The sequence below is a fragment of the Passer domesticus genome, chromosome 6 (assembly GCF_036417665.1).
Source record: "Passer domesticus isolate bPasDom1 chromosome 6, bPasDom1.hap1, whole genome shotgun sequence".
NCBI lineage: Eukaryota > Metazoa > Chordata > Aves > Passeriformes > Passeridae > Passer > Passer domesticus.
Genome location: NC_087479.1, coordinates 22,639,904 through 22,659,404, shown reverse-complemented (window position 1 = coordinate 22,659,404; position 19,501 = coordinate 22,639,904). Strand labels below are relative to the sequence as shown.

General features: G+C 41.5%; 1 protein-coding gene across 3 annotated transcripts in view; it reads left to right on the top strand.

The window, feature by feature from the left end:
• ESRRB (estrogen related receptor beta) overlaps window positions 1-19,501 on the top strand; it is a 132,012-nt gene that overhangs the window by 42,688 nt on the left and 69,823 nt on the right. The window contains exon 1 of one of the 3 annotated variants that reach the window (XM_064423779.1): window positions 10,033-10,311. The exons of the other annotated variants lie outside the window; for them this stretch is intronic. Within the exon in view, the coding sequence (XP_064279849.1) occupies window positions 10,262-10,311 (50 nt within the window). The 5' untranslated portion in view covers window positions 10,033-10,261. Of the gene's footprint in view, window positions 1-10,032; window positions 10,312-19,501 lie in introns of those variants that run through there. 3 annotated transcript variants of the gene reach the window in all.

Genomic DNA, 19,501 nt, shown 5'->3' with positions numbered 1-19,501 from the left:
ACCAGATCTGGCTGACTGGGCAGATCTGTCTGTCTCTACAGCTTTTTTTAGTTCATTATGAAGGTCATCTCTGAATACTGAAGGGTGTTCTTTTAGGGAACAGTTGATAGAAGATTATCAACTGTGATTTTAGGGAATAACTCCTCCTCATCCTCCAGTTTTGGGAAACAGTAAGAAATTGCATTGACAAACACAGTCCTGTATCTTGAAAATGAATTCTTAATACCATATCAAGAATTCTGTATTTCCATGCTGGCCTTTTTCAGTTCAATATTTCTTCATGTTTACTCTGCTAGTCTTTCCCTCCCCTTAAGCTTAAAATGTTTAGGTGAGCTTTGGATACAGACTAGACTGACTTGCTTTCTGTTCAGTTAGAATCTTGTTGCATGTAACTTCAGGGTTGCTTTCTCAGATGTGGATTGAATTGAGGATGTCTGCTGGGAGTTTCAGGTCTTGGTTTTCTCATTGGAGGTCCTTCCATCAGGCAGGTCTGTTAAATGCTTGCTGGGTCCCTAGAGACACTTGATCTGTGTTTAAAGGGAAGCAGCTGAACCACAAGAAGAGAGAAATGGCTGTGTACTCAAGCACTATTGCTCTAAAGGGATCTTGCTGAAAGCTGTGCAAAGCTTGCATGGCAGTCTGGGTGCCTGGGGCTCTCCATGTGCTTCATCCCAGCAGAGATCTGTGTGATGCTCTTGCTTGCCTTTCCTGCTCTGAGAAAGATAAGTTGATGGCTCAAGGATGCTTTGAGCATGAACTGTGTTTAACTCTCCTGAGGCCCAGACCAGGAAAATCTCTGGAGGATTCCAAGCAGCACCTGCCTTCTGCTCCCCTCTCCTCTTAAAGCTTCCCCAGTGGAGAGACCCGCTCAGGGAGAGCAGGAAGTCCATAAATAAATAATTCCCTCTGTCTCTCCTGATCAGCCCAAGCAGCTGTGATTGCTCCTGAATGCCTAGGTTGCTTTCTTCTTAATGGCTTTTAAACCAATTTTGCCCTCATCTGATGACCCAGCTTCTCATTCTAGTTTTTAGAGGAACAATTTCTTCTTTTAGACAGAGGGATTTGGGGACTACTTATGTTGTGTCAAGGGTTTTGGCTGGGTGAAATAGTATAGCAGTGCCAGCAGAGCCACAGTTCTCTGGTTCTCTCAGGCTGCCCCATACCTTATTTTGACAAATCTCTACAGGACACCTCTGAGGGTATTGCAGATGGCATTGACCCTTGCTTGAGAGCACTGGACACCTGTCATGTTCATGGGCATCCCACAAACATTTAATAACTCTTACACCATTCTCAAGACTATTTTTGGAATGTGTTTTACTGTTGGGAGAGCTAACCACTGAGACATCTGAGTGCTTATCCTTTGCTCTACAGTGTGTAGGTGAAAGTCTGGGAATATAAGTTAGCAGTGTAAGCTCTCACTTTTCAGTTCAGCTGACTTACAGCATCTCATTAATGGACATTAGACACCTTGACAAATATTTAGACCTTATATTGTTGCTTTTGTACCTTGTGTGTATGAACTGTAGTAGATTTTTTAAAAAGTGTTTCTTAAATAGCAAGTGGACAGTCAAATCTAAATGTTCTTGGTTTGTATCCTAGTGCAACCCTTGGAGATACTTACTGCTCCTCTGATGGATGTCATCTAGGTTTGTCAGTAGAGAAGTATTAGCACTACCTCCACCAGCAGAACCTGCCTGCCTGGCACTAGGACAAGCAAGGCATGATCTGAACATCCTTACAGTGCTGGCCAGCTATCCTGTAGGATGTGTACTAGCACAGCCTTGTGTCTTGTTGCAGGCTGATGACCATCATCCCCACAGTGACTTTGGAAGAGGCACTAGTCTGTCTGGGTGGAATGCAGCTGCCCTGCCTATGGTTACAGTGCCAAAAGGGCTGATTCAGCCCAAATGGTTGATGGCTAATGACTTACATTTTTTGTTGGTGTTAACCATGCCCCTTGACCAGTCACTTTAGTGAGTATCCTCAGGAAATGAGCCACTAGAAACAAAGTAGCATCTCAAGGTGGTATCGGTGCCTGGATCCTTCTGTCTCATTAGCAAGGCAGGGCCTGCTGGGTGCCATATCATTGGTGGTTAAGTGACAATCTTTCCCACTGTCTTCCTTCTCTTCTGTTTCTGTTGGTACAATTGGTAGTTGTTGATCACCACTAAAAAAAATAGAGAGATTAGCAAAAGACCAATACTGGATTTTATTTTGTAAGCAATGTGGAAACCAAGAGGACCTGTTGCTAGGAGGCTGCAGCACCAAAGTCACCCTCCAACCACATGGGACGGAGATTTGAGTTTGCCTTAACAATGAAACTGAAAAGTAATCCTTTCTACTGCTGCCATAGGAACAGTGAAGCTGGCAACACATGACTACGAAGGATGAAGGTATTTTTGCTGAAATCCAGTGGCACACGTTCAGGTCTATCAGGAAAAGATTTTACTGCTGCCCACAACTGCCTGTGTGCTGGGATCTCTGAGAAATTCCAGGACTTGTAACTCATCCAACAAGAGCTTTTCAAACACATCCAGGGGTCTTCCACACATGGGAAAGATTGATGTCTTTTGGAATACATAAAGCAGCACAACAGAAATAGAACTGAACTGGTGAAACTTCTTTCCTTTGCATGGAAGAGCTTTTTTATCTGGTAACCAGCCTCTGACCCTTCATGACTGGCTACTCTCTTGACACTGGATGTTCATATATTGCATAGGTATGGTCCTGAGTTGCCCTGCCTCTTCTAAGTGATGCTTTGTGATATAAACAAGGATTATTTTTCTTGTTATTTTTCTCTTTGTTTTTTGAAAATGTGCTGCAAAAACTTGATCATTCATGGGGTGTAGGCATAGTGTTTGAATGTTAATGACTTGTAGACAGAACAGTGGTTTCCTAATGCACTTTACTTGAAGGTCGCTGAATGCGATGCAGATATGTAACTCATGATGGTGCTTAAAAGTTAAAAGTATGTTAAGCTTGGGATGGGTTTTGTTGCCAAAGCTGTCTAATCAAATAATCCACCACAGCCATTTGCTCTTGTCCAACAAGTGAAATAGATGTTATTCAAGTAATAAACTCAAGAGGGAGCTGTGTAAAAATCTGCATTTTTCTTGAAACACTCATGTTAGTACAGAACATATCTTAAAAAGGGTCATGTATTTAAGTGAACTATTTGGAGATTCAGAGCAGAGGATATTTGAGGTTGTTGTGCTGTTGATACAGCATACCAGAATGAAGCTGGCATGTCATGCGTGGTTCTAGCCAAAACCCGAAGTCCATTACTATTAGAAACTGGAGTATTCTGAGGCTGGAGATGATGACCAGAAGAGTAGTCCTGATCATCTGATATCTCTGTTTTTCTCCAGACAGAAACTATATCAAGTTTGCTAATGACACTTGGGACCTGCAGGTTCATCTCACTGTTAAATACTTTTGTATAGATCCACTGTTGGTGAGCTCCTCTGTATTTGGCCTGACTGACCTGGTGAAGTCAATAGTCTTCTATCAAAAGTGCCCATATGAGGCCAGATGGAGGTTCCTGCAGGGAAAGGAAGGTCTTTATCCTTGCTTTCTTCATCCCTTACACCCTGGCAAGAAAAGCCCTTTCACTGCTTTCCTTCTTTATAATGGCCTACCTCCTGTTCTAAAATAACTCTGTTACCTACCCAGACAACCCAGCCAAGAGGAACCTGCACACTTACCCACTGGTTTTTGTCACATCATTGTATTCAAACTGCAGCCACCTCATTGCTGTTGCTGGGAAATAAGTTATCTTGTCTATGTTTCCATCACAGACTTGGAAAAATTACCCTTCACCCTCGCTGCCTGGCCCTCAGTAGGCATACTTTCTTACCAGTAGTAACTCTGAAAAAATTTGGTTTTTTAAGCCCCACTCCTTGTCTGGGTTGAGACACTTGACACTATCAATGCACATGCCAAAAGTGTTTTCATTTTTGGCATGCAGCATAAGAGTAAGTAACCATTATTTCTCCTGACAAGATATGTATTTCTTTTGGTCAGTCCCGTCAGTAAGCTGATACTGTGAATATTAAGGTCCTAGGGTGATTAGAATGGATGGGCTTGGGGTGCATGGGCTTGGAGAGGAAACCAGCTAATCATCTCCCCAAATCACAGCAATGAACAAGCACCCCCTGTTCTACTGACCATCCTCCTTGGCTTTCCACAACACCAGACTTGAAGCTAGTGTAATTTTAGGAAAGCTAAAGTTGAAAAGATGCTCTTTGACTTTATGTCCCATCTGACAGGATGAACCTCCATACCAGGAAGGCCACGCTTGTGATGGAGGATTTGCAACAGCTAAGCAGAGGTAAAGATTCCTTGATGCCTTGGGTTCTCTCCTTCTTCCTGGTAGCTGAGCAAATGGCCCAGCTACTGCCCTGTGGACACCTAGGATCATGGAGGGAGGATTAATTTTTGCTTTGCTGGAATTGAAAGAGTATAGGAAATAGCAGTTACTGTGCTAGTAAATTATGTGTAGGTGCGAGTGTGAATAAAAATCCCTTTCCAGTCAAGGCCACGGTAACCCAGCTGAGGATTAGTGTAACATATAATGGAAAAAAGATCACCAACAGATCCAAATTTGGAGCTGGATCATAGCTCTCCATTGAAATCTTCTAAGCCTATAAGATCAACCTACCTCTCCAATTGCCTGTGTTTTTTGAGGAAGGTTTCTGTCCACTTAGTTAAACAACAGTTAGGCAGAGACTGACTAAGGATTAGGTTGCCAAAACATGAAAGAAGATACACTGCTGTGTTTCTGGGCAAGTAGGATACAAGTTCTTATGAAATACCCCAGCTAACTGATGATGCAAGGAAGAGCAGAAGGCATAATCCCAGCTATATAATTTCCTCTCCTGCCTCTCTCTGTTTCTTATTACAAATTCGTCCACGATCTGGAAAGAAAAGTTTCTTTTCTGATTGTCTTTATTCTTTCCCATTTGGTAAAATATTCTGCACCTGCCTCTTACCTGATGCTGTTTTAATTTTACAAAAGTTAAATTTCCTTTGCCTGGTTTGTCTGTGGGCATATGTGTCTCTGCAGTGAACTTTCATTAAAGATATCAGCAGGAACATGTTCTGCTGTAGAACAGAGTCCTGGTATTAGCACTGCAAAGACAAAAATGGGTATACAATCACACAAAACATCACTTGCCATATATGGAAAAAAAAGTTATAAACAGTTATTAAAAGGAAGCCTTGACTTTTTACTGGTAATGTAGAGACTATACTTGTCCTAACTCAGGGCCCCTAACTGTTAGGAGCACTGTAGCACAGAGCTCCTAGCACCATATCCAAGCACAAAATTTAAGGTTATAGTTTTGGGACAGAGAATTCTCATTCAAAGCAGGACAGTAAGGCTTAAGACACTTATATTCAGACTGTTGTGCTACAGATCTGCTCAGACTGATCTGGGGCAAGCCACAAAACCTCTTTATGGTAGGATTGGGCAGTCTATAACTTGTGAATTAAAACACGTTCTAAATATAGGTTTGAAGCACATCTAAGGATGTAGATTGGTGTTCATTGTTTGAAAATCACAACATGAAAACTATTTGCTGTTTAAACAGATGTTGAGCTTCATCATGATACCTTTAGGTGGAAGCATATTGTTTGCAAGGCCAATTTGATCTTTACAGAAAAAAAAAAAATCTATTGGAGTTTGGTCAAAAAGAAAACCGCTTTTGGTGGGGAGAACAAACTGTTTTGTTTGGGTGAGTAAGAGAAAATAGAATAGAGAAGACTGGTCTGTAAGAGCCATCAGGGACCTGTGTTTAGAGTATTTAAGTTTCTCTTTAGGGCTACTAGCCCTGCACAGCAAAGGACCAGGGCATGTAACAGTGACTTGGGTGAAGTCAGGCAGTTCTATTGGCCTCAAAGGTGTGAAAGGATTGTCTTCTGAATTCAACCCAATGACCCCTCTGTAACTTAAATGAGACACAGGCTGGGAAAGATTTCTTGTCATCAATCTCCTCTTTCCCCAGCAGACAAGATAAAAAAGTGTATACACAAAACTTCTCAGCCCAGCTCAGGTCTCCTAATTATTATCTTTTTTTGCCTTGAACAGACAGCAGTTCACTCACTGCCTTGTGCAAATACAATAATAGAGCCTTCATAAAAGGGAAAAAAACTATCCCAAACCCTAAAAGTAACTAGATCTCTTCCTCTTCTGCATTTTCCTTAGTCAAAAAAAAAAAAAAAAAAGACACCTTATCAACAAGTGAAATCAAGAGTTTGTTTGGCATGATTTCCAGGTTACTCCTATATTAGACCAAATGAAATTTCTGTCAATCAGTCAGTCAACTTGCTGGAAAGTTGATCATTATTCCATGATAAAAGTTTTTTAAAAAGTAAAATATGAGGTTATCAAAACCAGATTGGTCCTTAAAGGCTGGAGAAAAGTATTCAAAGAAAGTCTCTATCCATTATATCTTGGAAGAGCCAGGAAAATTAGAGACTTATATCACAATCCTTTTTCTTTTTCTTTTTCTTTTTCTTTTTCTTTTTCTTTTTCTTTTTCTTTTTCTTTTTCTTTTTCTTTTTCTTTTTCTTTTTCTTTTTCTTTTTCTTTTTCTTTTTCTTTTTCTTTTTCTTTTTTTCTTTTTTTTCTTTTTCTTTTTCTTTCCATACTGCATGTCTGAAAGAACTGATATTGCCTATCACTCCATCAGCCTGCAGTGCTCTGATTGTGATCTATCCAAGGCTCAAATTGATGGAATGTTGATGCAGAGCATTGGGACAATGTCTAAGGAGAACAGGTGACCTCAAAAGCCCGAGGCTGCCTTATGAAAGTCATCCCAAAGGGTGGCATTTACCAGAGCACCTCTGGGTAGGCTCTGCTCAGAGGCCACAGACAGATTGGGTGGGATGGTTCCCTGGCCTCCTGCAGTGAGAGAGCAGCAATTCCAGGGGAGGATTTGGTCAGGGCAGCAACCAAAGGCTGTGCTCACAAACCAAGTCTGGTGCTTCTCTTCTGTATGGAGTTCTGCCTTGGATTTACCCTAAGAGACCTCTTTTGCTTCCAGATCTACCAGCTTAATCTTACAGTCCTTTCTAACTTCGTCCTGGAACTGTTTTAAAAATCACACATATCTGAAGGATAGCCATGTTGAGATCAGTGTTTCCTTCTTTATTCTTTGGAGGAAGAGAAATTGGCCAAAGGTGTGAGAAGAGCTCAGCTGTGTGTGGAGGTTTGCAAAGGATGAAGCCTTCTGAAGTTCCAAAATCAGCTTGCAGGACTCTTGTTCTCTTTCTTAGGGAATTCAGGTTGGTAGATCAAGCCCAGCCAGCAGAGATTATTCCTTTCTATCCTTCTCAGAAAGGAAGGGTCAGACTTCTGCACAGGTTACTCTCTAGGCAGGGGAAGCTCAATTTGTCCATTTGCACTGGGTCAGAAGAGATTAATATTACGTTTCTGCACAACTCTGCAAACGCCCACCTCACCCAGGTAGTCCTCTGTCAGCAACAGCCCATTTCCAGCATACAAACCCACTATTGTACTGTTTATGTCAGTTAATTCAGCCCTGTGGACCTTGTGCCAGGCAATCTCATGGCTCCCTGCTTGCATCACCTCAGCCTGGATAAAAGTTAAAGTGCAAAATTAAAACATCAGCTATTGGGAGAGCAGGAGCTGCCTGCCAAGCCATTCCCACTCTGGTCTCCCATTCGCTGAGAGCCTACACCAGAGATAATCTCTGCACAGTCAGGATCCAGTCAGGGTGCACCTTTCTGAAGAAAATTGTTTTGCAGCTCACTGCAAACACCCTGACTGCTCTTGAACTGTAGTCTGCCTAAACCCTGACCCTGTGTGCCTCTTCCTGCCTCTCATCCTACTGCGTAACAGGAATCTTCTTTATGAGGCAACTAAGTCAGCAGTCAGTCCCTCTCTGGCCTCAGCTTTCTGTTGGAAACACAAGGGTGCTGGCTTGTCCTTGCCTCTGCTTGGTCAGGTGTTCTCCGAGGTGGTTAGTGAGCTTCCTTACAACCTTGGGCCCTACTATTGCTAATGCCTTATTGAAGCTTGGCTCTTGTCTCTTCAACATTTAAAGCATCTTAGAGTTTTTGCTGTGATGATATATCACTGAAGTGTACAAAGGTATATGTATATATGTTTCATTTGTATTAATTCTGGTTGAGGAAAAATGTATAATCTGAATTGTACCACCTGCAACATTCAGATAATCTGATTCTGCTGTACTCTCAAAACCAGATACGTCTTCTCTCTGTCTCCATTTTTTAAACTAACCTGTTTTCTGTGCTGTCTTCATGTGTACCTTTTACCATAAAATACCATGAAAGACCTCTGTCTTGAAATCCTTTAAAGATAGGTGATCAGAATCATGTAACTTGTCCTCACATGGCCTGGAGACAAGTTAGGGCACACCATTAGTTTATATGCATTTGTTAATCCTCTGGTAGAGGAGATAGTTACACTGGCTTTGAATTTGGACATTCCTCTTTTCCAAATACTATTGAGTTTCTACAAAAACTGATTGTATGAAAAGTTGTAGCCTAATTTATCCTATTTTATGTTTTTTGCTTACAGCTGAGCCACAATGCATTTTCTTTTATTCTGTATTACCTCCATCATCCAAAAAGCTCTGGTCTGCCCTTCGCTTCTCCTGGTGTTGTACATTTTTGCCTCAAATTACATTCTAGGTTTTATATTTAGAAATTCCCTCCTAATTTCTACTTTAAAAAAAAAATTCGTTTGCCTGGCATAAGAGTAGGAAGCTTTTATCCAGGTATAGTTGTATATATTTTTGTTTTAGAAAGGCCTCTGTTTTTTGTCTACCTCTTAAGGATATTTTTACGTATTTGAGCAGCAAATATCTAACATGAACTAGAAGCATAGGAGAGATACAAGTGAGGTTTGTAAGCACAATTTGAAAGGTGGAGAGTAGGTAGCAAGGGGCAAACAGAACCTTTAGTGCAGCTCCGTGTGAGTCAAGTGCAAGACTGCGTGTGGCAGGCACATGCCCGAGAGGTTCGCATGCTTTTGTGGAGAGGGACCTTCAGATAGGTGTTGGTGTGCTGCTGTAAATATGCAGTGCAGTTGTGTGAGTGTGAAAATGCATGCTGGAACTGTGAAAGGACACAGACTCTAGCAGCAGTCGGCACATATGTAGAGCATTGAAAATGTGTCTTTCGTGAAATTACTTGTATGTGCCAGTTTTCATGTTTGTGAAGACTTCTGAGGGTTTGTAGCTATGGTTTTTGTGCCTGGGAATGTGTGCTATTATCCTGAATACCTGATTCTGATCTCACATGCTACGACTTATTCCAGTGTGGTTTCATAAACTGCACTGAAGTGACACTGCTTTGAAACGGGATTTGGGTGCTGTTCTGCACGTGTTTGTGGCAGTGGACAAAGGTATGGAGAAACAGATTTCCGAGTGCAGCGCCGTGGACGCGCTGAGAGCAGGTCTGCATGTGCACGAAGTGTTTGTGGAGTCGCGTGTTCGCATGCAACAACGCCTGGGACACGCATGTTCCAGGGCACGCTGCTGCCTTGCGCCGAGCATGTGGGGTGCTGTGTGGCATCAACAGCCACGGGGCACCCTTTACCTCAAGTTTTTGCATAACCCTAAACTCTCCAGCCGCTGTCCACTGAGACAGAGCGGCGGGTAAGAGGGAAGGGGAGCGAGCGCTGCCGCCGGTCCGCGGCGGGACCGAGCCGGAGCCGCTATCCCGTGTCACCCGCGCCGCTCCCGCCGCCGTGCCAGGGGCAGCCCGGCTGCCGGCCCGCACTGCGCCCCGCGGCGCCCCGACTCCTGCGGCCCCGGGCCGGGGCTCCCCTCCGGTGCCGGGCCGGGGCCGCGCGGCGCCGCCGGCCGCGCTGCGGTGCCGGGTCCGGCGGCCCCCCCGGCCGTGCCTCCCCCAGCCGCCGTCCAAGCCCAGCCCCTGCGCGGGAGCCAATAGCCGCCCTGCCGTCTCCATCCGTCTCCCGGCGTTAAAGCTACAGCGGGGCTCGGGGCGGCGAAATCCCCCGTGGCCGTGTCCTGCGCGCCGCCGCCTCCTGCCGCCGTCAGTGTGTCCGCACGCGGGTGCGGGAGCGGAGCGGAGCGGCGCTGCCTCCCGCCGCCCTGCCCCGCCGCCGGGCTCGGGCCGGCTCCTCTTCCCGGCGCTCCCCACCTTCCCAGCCCGCCACAGTTTAGTTGTTATCTTGTGTTTTTTCTTTCTTTCTTCTTCTTCTTCTTTTTTTTCTCCTCCAACTGGGAATGCTCAAACTGGACTGATGGACATTTCCGAGCTGTGCATCTCCGACCCGCTCGGCTACCACAACCAGTGAGTGTGCCGTGCCGGGACCGGGCGGGTCGGGGGCGGGCTGGGGCCGGCGCCGCGTCCCGCTGCGGGTGGGATGGGGCAGCGACCCCGCAGTCCCGCTGCTCCGTGCCGCAGAGCCGCCGCCGCCCAGCCCCGCGGGGCACGGCGTGAGCCGGGCGGCTCGGAGCGGCCGGCCGCGGGCACGGCACGGCACGGCACGGCAGGGCAGGGCGCACCTCCGCGCCGGCAGGTGCGGAAGAGTCCGCGGAACAGCACCTGGGCGGGTAGGCGTGCTGGTGTGTTTCTTTCTTGCCGTGTAACTTCTCCCTCTAATGCTTCATCTCCTAGGAACAGGCAGCTAACAGTGAGCACTGACAGTCCTTTCTGCGCAGTTTTACTTTTCGTCTGTGCTAGGATTTTTATTAGATGAATTACTAGGTGCCTATAAAGAGATGTGCATATAAAATGATACGAACCAGGTCCATTAAAGCACCGTCTTTTATTTTGAAAGTCTGTTTTTCATCTGAAATGCGCTATGGAAATTCAGTTTCCCACAGACTACTGTTTTGGATAGCCTGCCCGGGGAAAGAGTGAAGTGAGTCGGAGGGCTGGCAAACAGACATCCCAAGCTGGGACCGGTGGCTGGTACCTTAGCACCTGCTACTGCTCTTTGTATTCCGAAGTGGGCTGTGCCTGGTAATGCTGTGTTTAAAATCACTTTAGCGTCTTAAGTTTGGTTTCATCCTGTTGGGGAAGTTAGGAAACAAGGCAAAACCTTTTCAGCGTTTACATCCAGCTGACTGGAACAATTAATTTTAAATGCGTTTCTCTGATAAATTGCACCCTGAGCAGAGTCCTCTTTTGTGTGTTTGCATGTTAATCCGTGTGTCACCTATGCAGGTTTTGTGTCATCAGAGGTGGGAATTAAGTAATTTTGCCTGTTTCATTGCTTTTGTCTTAACAATACGTTGTATTTAGTACAATTAAAATAATTAAAATAATTAAAGTCAAATCATCCACAAATAGCCCTCTTGCCTCATTTCAGCTTTTATTTGTCTTTCTGTACCTTGTTTTCTGATATTCCATCTGTCTTTACACTCATTTCTCTTTCCTTTAATCCCCAGCTTCCAGCAGTTTCATTAAAATGAGACTTCATATTGTTAATAGAAATTAATAATCTAGCCCATGTGGTTTTCTTTTCCCCACTGGTGCTACACTTGTGGCTGCTCCACTTTGAATTAAAAATAAACAAACAGTTTCTTAAGGGAAATGTATTCTGTATGCTGCTGGGAGTCTTAATATTAAGGCAAAAAGAGAAGATGTATTTACCTTCATAAAAAAAGAAAATAACAAAATGCCACAATGAAAACTTAGATCTTCATCACTTACTATATTGTTTCTTAACTTTTTTGTTTTATTTTTTGTACTTTTGGTATTGAGAAAAAGGAACTCAAACAACATGAATATAGTAAGAAGCAATCTGCATGATTGCCATTCACCTTTTTTACTTTTTCATGGGTTTTCAGTCAGCTCTCAAAAATGTCAAGTGCACCTTACCCATATGCACAACTCCTTGGCTGCTGAGTAGACAGATGAAGGTGGGCCTGGGGGAAGTGCCACTGAGCCCCTATGGCTTTACAGCAGACACAGAGTGCTGCTTTTTGAGATGAGAAACTGTTGGAGAGCTCTTTGTTTTAAGAGGTGCTTGGTTCTGTGTGCCAGATGACCTTCTCTTTAACATTGTTGAGGTTTGGTAAAATAGAGAAATATAATTTAAAATATTCCCACTTCAATTTTTTCAATGTTTTTAATTTAAAGGAGTGTGACAGTGCAGGAAAGTCTGAAAAAAGTTACTGAGAGAAGAAAGATATGAGCAGCTTTAAAAATACAGTACATATAAAGGTATATGTGCAGTGTGTCTGGTACTGATTTGATTTACATTCTGGTTTTATAAGGCTAGATTTCACATTATACTCCTGTAATTGAGGATGAGTTGGCCCAAGTATATCTGTTTAACCATCTTTTTGTCCCACTGTAACACAGTCACCCTGTGAACATCCAGAGTAAATACAGGTGTTGTGTTTGTGCCTGTATCCCTAACTAGCGGTGCGAGCATACTATTCTTACTGTACTGATTTATTCTTTTGACTGCTAACTATTGAAATTATTTTAAATTATTTTCTTCCTTTTTTAATACCACTTTTAATTCTGTGGATGGCAATTTTTGTCACATTAAACCTTAAATTAGGAACTAATTTAAAAATACTGCAAACTGCTTCTTCTTGTTTAGTTGCTTGTTAAGCTATAGGGAAACATATGAGGAAGGCTAAAATGTTGGGAGAGAAGTGGATCTGGTCACTCAATATATGATCCATACAGTTCCCTGGAAACTGTATTTCACCTCATAATTATTGAAACAGAGAGCGAAGGAGCAAGGCAATGGAGAGAAGAGGTGACTCCTTTCACCTTGGAGTTTGATGAGATCTTAATTTTTGTAACAGCCAGACCCGAAAGGAGTCTGAACAAAACCTAAGCAAAGGATTTCCTTGCCTCTAATTCGTTTTTCAGGTTTTGTATTTATCTTGCTCAAGCAGTGAAAATTCCCTTTCCATTGCCTGTGTGTGCTGATCTAAGCGATTGCACCAGGAACCTGTGGAAGTTCTGGTTAGCAGGTGTGTGGCTTCTCTCATGCAGAATCTTTCAGGGAGAGTAAGAAAATGCTTTTTTCCTCATTTTGATCCTCTGTGCATGTAGTCTAAGGCCACGTATGTTTTATTTTCTTACACAGAAATCTGCTCTTTAGTAACCGCTTACTACATTTTGGTACTGACCTCTGGGAGAATTGTTCCTGGGGTAGATGGTGCAGGTCCAAGAAAGAAGCTTTTGTATGAACTGGAATTTGTTTAAAGCATTTTCAAATTGGGAAATTAACAAAGGCAGTGATTTGTACCTGCAGTTTGTCTCTCAGGTGAGGGCATATGGTGAGAATACATTAGTTAAACTGTACTGACGGCGCCTGTCTGCGGTACGGCAGGAAGGGAATGCGCGTGCAGACACCACAAGTGTACACTCTGCCATATCAAATATGTCCTTATAGTCACACACAAGCACATGGGTGCATCTGTAAATATTTGTGAGTAGGTATACACACATGGATATGTATGCTCATGTGGAGTACTGGTGTTGTATCTCCCTCATGTGCAAACCTAAGGCTTTCGGTAGAGAGTAGAATACGGCATTTTTACTTTCCCATATTAATTTAGTAATCTCGGAGAATTTTGTTTTCTGCCTCATTATAGTTGCCATTAGAAATGTTGTCAGAACTACGAAATTGCCATTTCTGTTTCTTATTAATATTCTACATGACAGACAGAAAGTGACCAAGGAGCCATTATGAAGGTAAAATAAAAATCACTGGCAAATGACAGCATCCTGCCAGATGCTATGTCTCTTACACTGTTTCCTCTGAGGTAAAAGAAAGACACATGAATCACTGATGTAATAAAAATAAAAATTATTTTATGAAGAGAAGGAAAAAGTTGAAAGGAATAAATTACATATTTTATAGAGAGGTGAAATGGTATAATGTTGGAATTTTAGGGCAATGAAGGAGCAAATTCCAGACCCTGCAGCAGCAAATTAACAAAGTTGCTGTCGCTGACCCTAATGCATAGACTAAAGTAATGTGACTTGATTTCAGAGGTTACTGGAAATCTCCATATTCTGTGAATGGGAGGAAATCTGAGTCAGAGAATCTGAATGCAACTGTCTGCTCTGAATATATCTCAGAGGCTGGAATTGGGAGGAGTTGTTAATTGGAGAGAATAGGATGGAGTTGTTTGTTTCGTTGACAGAATAAATTGAAAAACCTCTATAAGGAATTGGGGTAGTTACTGGGTTTCTGACAAGGTTCCCATCATAAAATGGGGTCTCAGTACACTAAGCTTAGTGAGCGGGGGGCTGATGAGGAAATCACTACCTTTAGAGTATTTGTATTAACTTTTCCTTCCTCTTCTAATTCCACTTGTAAAAGTAAACATGATCTAATCATTATCAATTATTGAGAAATATGGAAAGATCAATATATTTAAAAAATAGGATTTTTTCATTGTATTGATTTGAAGTAATCAATAAATATTGCATTTAGCCTGAGAGGGGAAAGACTTTGGAGAGATTGCATCAGAGAAAGTTGCTGTGATAGAGGTTTCATATCCCGTTTTCTTCCTCTCCAAGAGAATGTTGCTCTACTCTCTGTGCCCTTTCCACTGTTATTTCCCAGCCCTGTTTCTGCACTGTCACTACTGCTCTGAATTTCATGTTGTTTGAAAATACCTGTATTCTTCAAATTATTTCAGTTCCATAAGAAGTTTTGTGCATTGTGTCAGTGGGTCTCTTCACAAAATTTTCCATGACTTGAAGGATACAAATTCTCTTAGGGAATAGAAACAGGGAGAAGGTAAAAAGGTTTAAACACGAGTGTAGATGAAATTTACAGGTTCTGTCAAGAGCAAGGTAGAATTTCTCCAAAGAGTGTAAAATGTCTAAGAGAGATTTAATTAAAGAAAGAAATAGTAAAAGTAGAAAAATGCGGTGAGAAATCTGGGATAACAAAGCCAAAATCCGTTCCCTATCTTCTTATTCTAACTTGTGCTCCTTGCTTTAAGAGTTGGGGGTCATAGAGCTGCACATCAGCAATTCCAGTGTAAACTGGGGAGACTAGGAGATTGTTCCCAGTCAGACCTGTTCTTTATTCTGTGGAGCTACTGGCGGTAACATTACAGCCAAGGAGCACAACAGAATTTTTAGTCTGCGCGGTGTGAGCAAGTAAATACAGCATCTGCCTAGAACCCAGCAGTGAGCGTCTTAGGTAATGCCGCTGTGGAAACTGGGGGAAAAGGGGAAAGATCAGAGTTTCTGTGACAAACTATGAATCAGAATGGTTGTTTGTTTAGTGAAGGAACTTAATAAAGAAGATATTAGCAGTATATAGTTATGGTGACCTTGCCTAAAAACAAAGGAAACGCTTGGTTTCTTTCTGTCTTTGCAGTATTAACTGCATTTGAGTTTTGAATGTAGTCATTTCTACATAGCTTGCATGCATAAAGTGCTTTGTGCATGTCATTGGGAACAGAACACAGTTTAGTATTACTTCTTAATAATAGCTACTGACTTGGCAAGTTTTACTTCTTAGGAATTAAATTGTAATAACTTACTCTTTGCATTTGTTTCCATCCTTGTTATGCTGCCTCTCTCTAAAGCTTTGCCCTATCTCTTCAGAGCAATAGAGATGCCCACAAAAAAATGATGCTTGCAGCTGGACCACAGTGCACTTTGATTCTTCCAGTGCTTGAGAGTCTGGCTGCTGGCAATGACTGTCCGTGAGGAGAAACATGTCTGCTCAAGGTGGAACACACTGTATAATAATATATTTGTCATGTTTGTAATTGCAAATGTAATTAGCAAACAAGCTCTGGGGGATTGAGGACTTGAAACTTTCACAGCACATCATTTGACCCTATCTTGACTGGACTGGAGCTTATATGTCACTGTTAACCCTTGCTGTTCTTGCACAGAAATGATCCTTCTAATGTGACTGCTAAGTTTCCTGTCTTCTCCCTCTCCCTGGCCCCCACCTTGCTCCCTCCCCCACCTCCCCCTTTTTTTTGGCTATGAGCAGCATTTTACCTGTATTTGCTTATACCTTCTTTTATGTGATAGCAAGTGCTTATGTTCCTCCTGTGACACATGCACTAATATTTCCTTTCCTAGCACTTCTGACACAGCCTGGAAAGCATTCTGCAATGCCCTTTGTGAAGAGCACTGTGTACCAGTAAGTGCTTTTGCATACTGAGCTGTTCAGTGCATTCCTATCACCACAGGCAACGTTACTACTCAGTGCCCCTTGCACTTCACAGAGACAACTTGCGAAAAGCAGGTGGCAAGCTGTTATCACACAACCTGCGATGGCTCTCTGTCCCTGCTGAGCTGGAATTTTCTTACACTCCCTTTCTGAATGGGGGAGGAATAAATATCTAGCAAATCCTATTCGTTTTATGGAATCCTGGCAAATCTCAGTCTAGTCACCCTTAGGATGACTTTTTTGTCCTACAAAAGATATTCCCAATCCATATGGATTTAGCGAACAACACACAGATTCAGTTCCATAAAGTCACAAACTTATTGTGTGCATCGGAAGCAAAAAGGGGCTACTTCACTTTTTCATATTAATAGTATATTTTTTCTATTTTGTTTTCAAGGTAACACTTAAATTGTAATAAAATTTGTGATAGGATTGCTCTTGTTTTGGACAGAGTTCTATTTATTCTTTCATTTTCGTATACGTGAAAGGAAATCCGTTAAACGTAGAGAGGGGTGTCTGTTTTTATACAATTTTTGTAATGACAGTAAGGGCATGTCCAAATATTGCACGCTGTTGAAGGCTTGGAAGGAAAAGGAAACCTGTTCTAATTTCTTCGTAGGATAAGAGCGTTTGACGAGGACCCCTTCTTTCTGTCCAAATTTTCCTTTTCCATTCCTGGAAATTGTCTTTGCTTTACCATGTATTGTAAGAGTAATATATTTTCCTTAAATTAGCATAGCCTGTAATGTGGGTGATGGAAGTGGGACCTCCAGCTCAGAGTATCCTGCATAACAGGAGAAAATTTCTTACAGCACCTTTTATTTTGAATTGATTGTCTGTGTTTTACTGCAGATCTTTTTACAAGAAGATTTTTTCTTGCTGTATGTCTGCTGGTCTGAAAGGCTGTTTGTGCGTACAGCATATTAAGAAGTGTTATTTTTCTAGGTTTTTTCCCTCCTTTTTCTCATGTCACTTTAAAGTTCCCTTTTGTAATAATGGCCCTCAATCTCCGGTGATGGAGCCGTCACTGTGAACAATGCTGGTGAGTGTATTGTCTCGCTGTCCTTTCACTCAAGACAAAGGTCAAAAGAACAGCTTAAAAAAATGTTCAATTCTCCAATTATGACTTTGCATAGGAAGATAATTTTAAGAATGTATAAGCACTTAGGTGAAAATAAAACAGAAATACAATTTTCCGTCAGTTTCCGCAAGTACTTTTTCTAATGTACTGACATGAATAATTACAAACCAAATTTCTCAGTGAGATTTACATCATTTTACGTATTAAAAAATTAAAGAGCTGAAGGACACTAAAGAATTATTCTTCAACAGATTTTATTTTTTCAAAGTCTTCTGTGTTGTTTTTGTTTTTGTTCAGGTCAAACTGACAAGTTTCTCTTTCTCAAACATATTTGTTTCATGATTTAAGAAATTACACTTATCTAGATGAGTATTTCGTAGATGTGGCAATATAGCATTGAAGAACATAGGATGTTCCTGATTTCAGGGGTTTGGTGTAAAATTTATTTTTACTGTACATAACCAGAATTAACGGATACTCATTTTGAATGTGTACATTTTCTAGATGCTTCGCTTATAACTTTTAAAACCATTTATAATTAACACATTAATTTTAAGGACTTGCTGTTGTTTTATTTTTCTTTGTTTCATGACCGCGTATGGCATGTGATTACCATCTAGTTTAAACAGTTCAGAAAGTGCTGTAGAGGGAGAGCAATTTAATTATTTAGAAAACATAAATTCAGTACTACTTCAGTTCCTTTCCAGACATATATGATGTTGCTTCTATTTTTATCTTTAAGAGTTTAATTCAGTTTCTTCATAGTTTTTGTACTTCTGTTGATGAGGGCTTTTTTTTTTGTCATTTTTGTAGGCTAAGGGGGTAATGGTGCAGTGAGACACTGAAAAAATTCTAAAAGCATCGGTGCCTATTGCCCGACACTTGGTAGTAGGCAATATTTGTTATCAGATTCATCAGTAGTGCAAAGGTATGTGGCTGGATGAGGGCTCTCCACACCCCGGTGTTAACAGTGACTTAGGCTGCACATCATTGCTCAAACCAGGGACTGTGACAGGGAGGAGGCCACAGCTGTCTGGTACAACCGAAACTCGCCTTCAATGCCAAGCAAACCCCAACGCAGGAACTGGCATTTTTGTGCTTGGGCATCGTGAAGGATGATGACTTCATCTTCTGTGGGTTGTCTTTTTCTGAATAGGTTGTAGCAGACATGACTTTATGAAAATGATGTATAAATGTATCATGCATTCATGGGTACTATTTTCCATCTATGATGCCAGATGCATTTCCTTTGAAATACTTGATACAAGTTGTGTAGGGGCACCAAGTACGCTGTGGAGGACTAGAATGTGCCAGAGTAGGACAGAAAAGAATTTTTTTGCATACAGAGATCTGTGAGTCCATGGATGGATGTCTGTCAGGGATGTGTGCATACACTTAATTTTACTTAATTGTGCACATGCTATAATTTAACAGAACACACATGTATATAAATGATATAATTTTATACATAATCAAGTGTTCATTTCATGTTGCATAGTGAACTATTTGACTTACCCATCCATTGTCTTTTTGGATGTGCACGCAAGACTTTCTGCGTGTGGTTACATATTTGTGCATGTATTAGTGTATAAATGCGTAAAAAGAAATAAGGGTAGGTCTGTCTGTCTTCATCACAAGATTGTTCCCAATCTTTATCAATTCAAGCTTGTAAATCTGTTCATGGCCTTACATAGGTGGTGTTTTGTAAATGTAAAATGCTGTAAAAATATACCATACAGAATATTTGCACTGAAAAAAATTGGGTGTTTCTCTGGGAATATATATTATTATGGATTATATAGGATTAGGTGCTACTAAATAACTGCAGTTAGATCCTCTGTTTATGAATCAATGAACTGGTGTTTTTTAAAGAGGAACAGAAATTTTCTTTAAATGAAGTATCACAGATTAATTTGAAAAACAATATGCAGACCATGGATCCAGCTATAACATTGTCAAGATAAAGATGGGCTCGAGTGCCATAGCCATAAAAGTCAGCAATTTGGAATTTCTTTTATGTGTTTATTTAATTTTTGGTGGTTTTGAAAATTTTCTCTGTTTATTTGTTTTTTAATGGAATTTTGGTTTAGAAAGCCACAAGATATAGTGTGCTTCCCCTTATGGAATAACTTGAAAGGTTACTTGATTATAAAATATTTTGGAGTTTTGTTTTAATTTCATCACCTACAGTGTATCTGACAATTGCCTTTTTATTCTTTTTTAAAGCATTTTTTATTTTCCTACAGAACAGTTTCTTTTTTCCTAGCAAT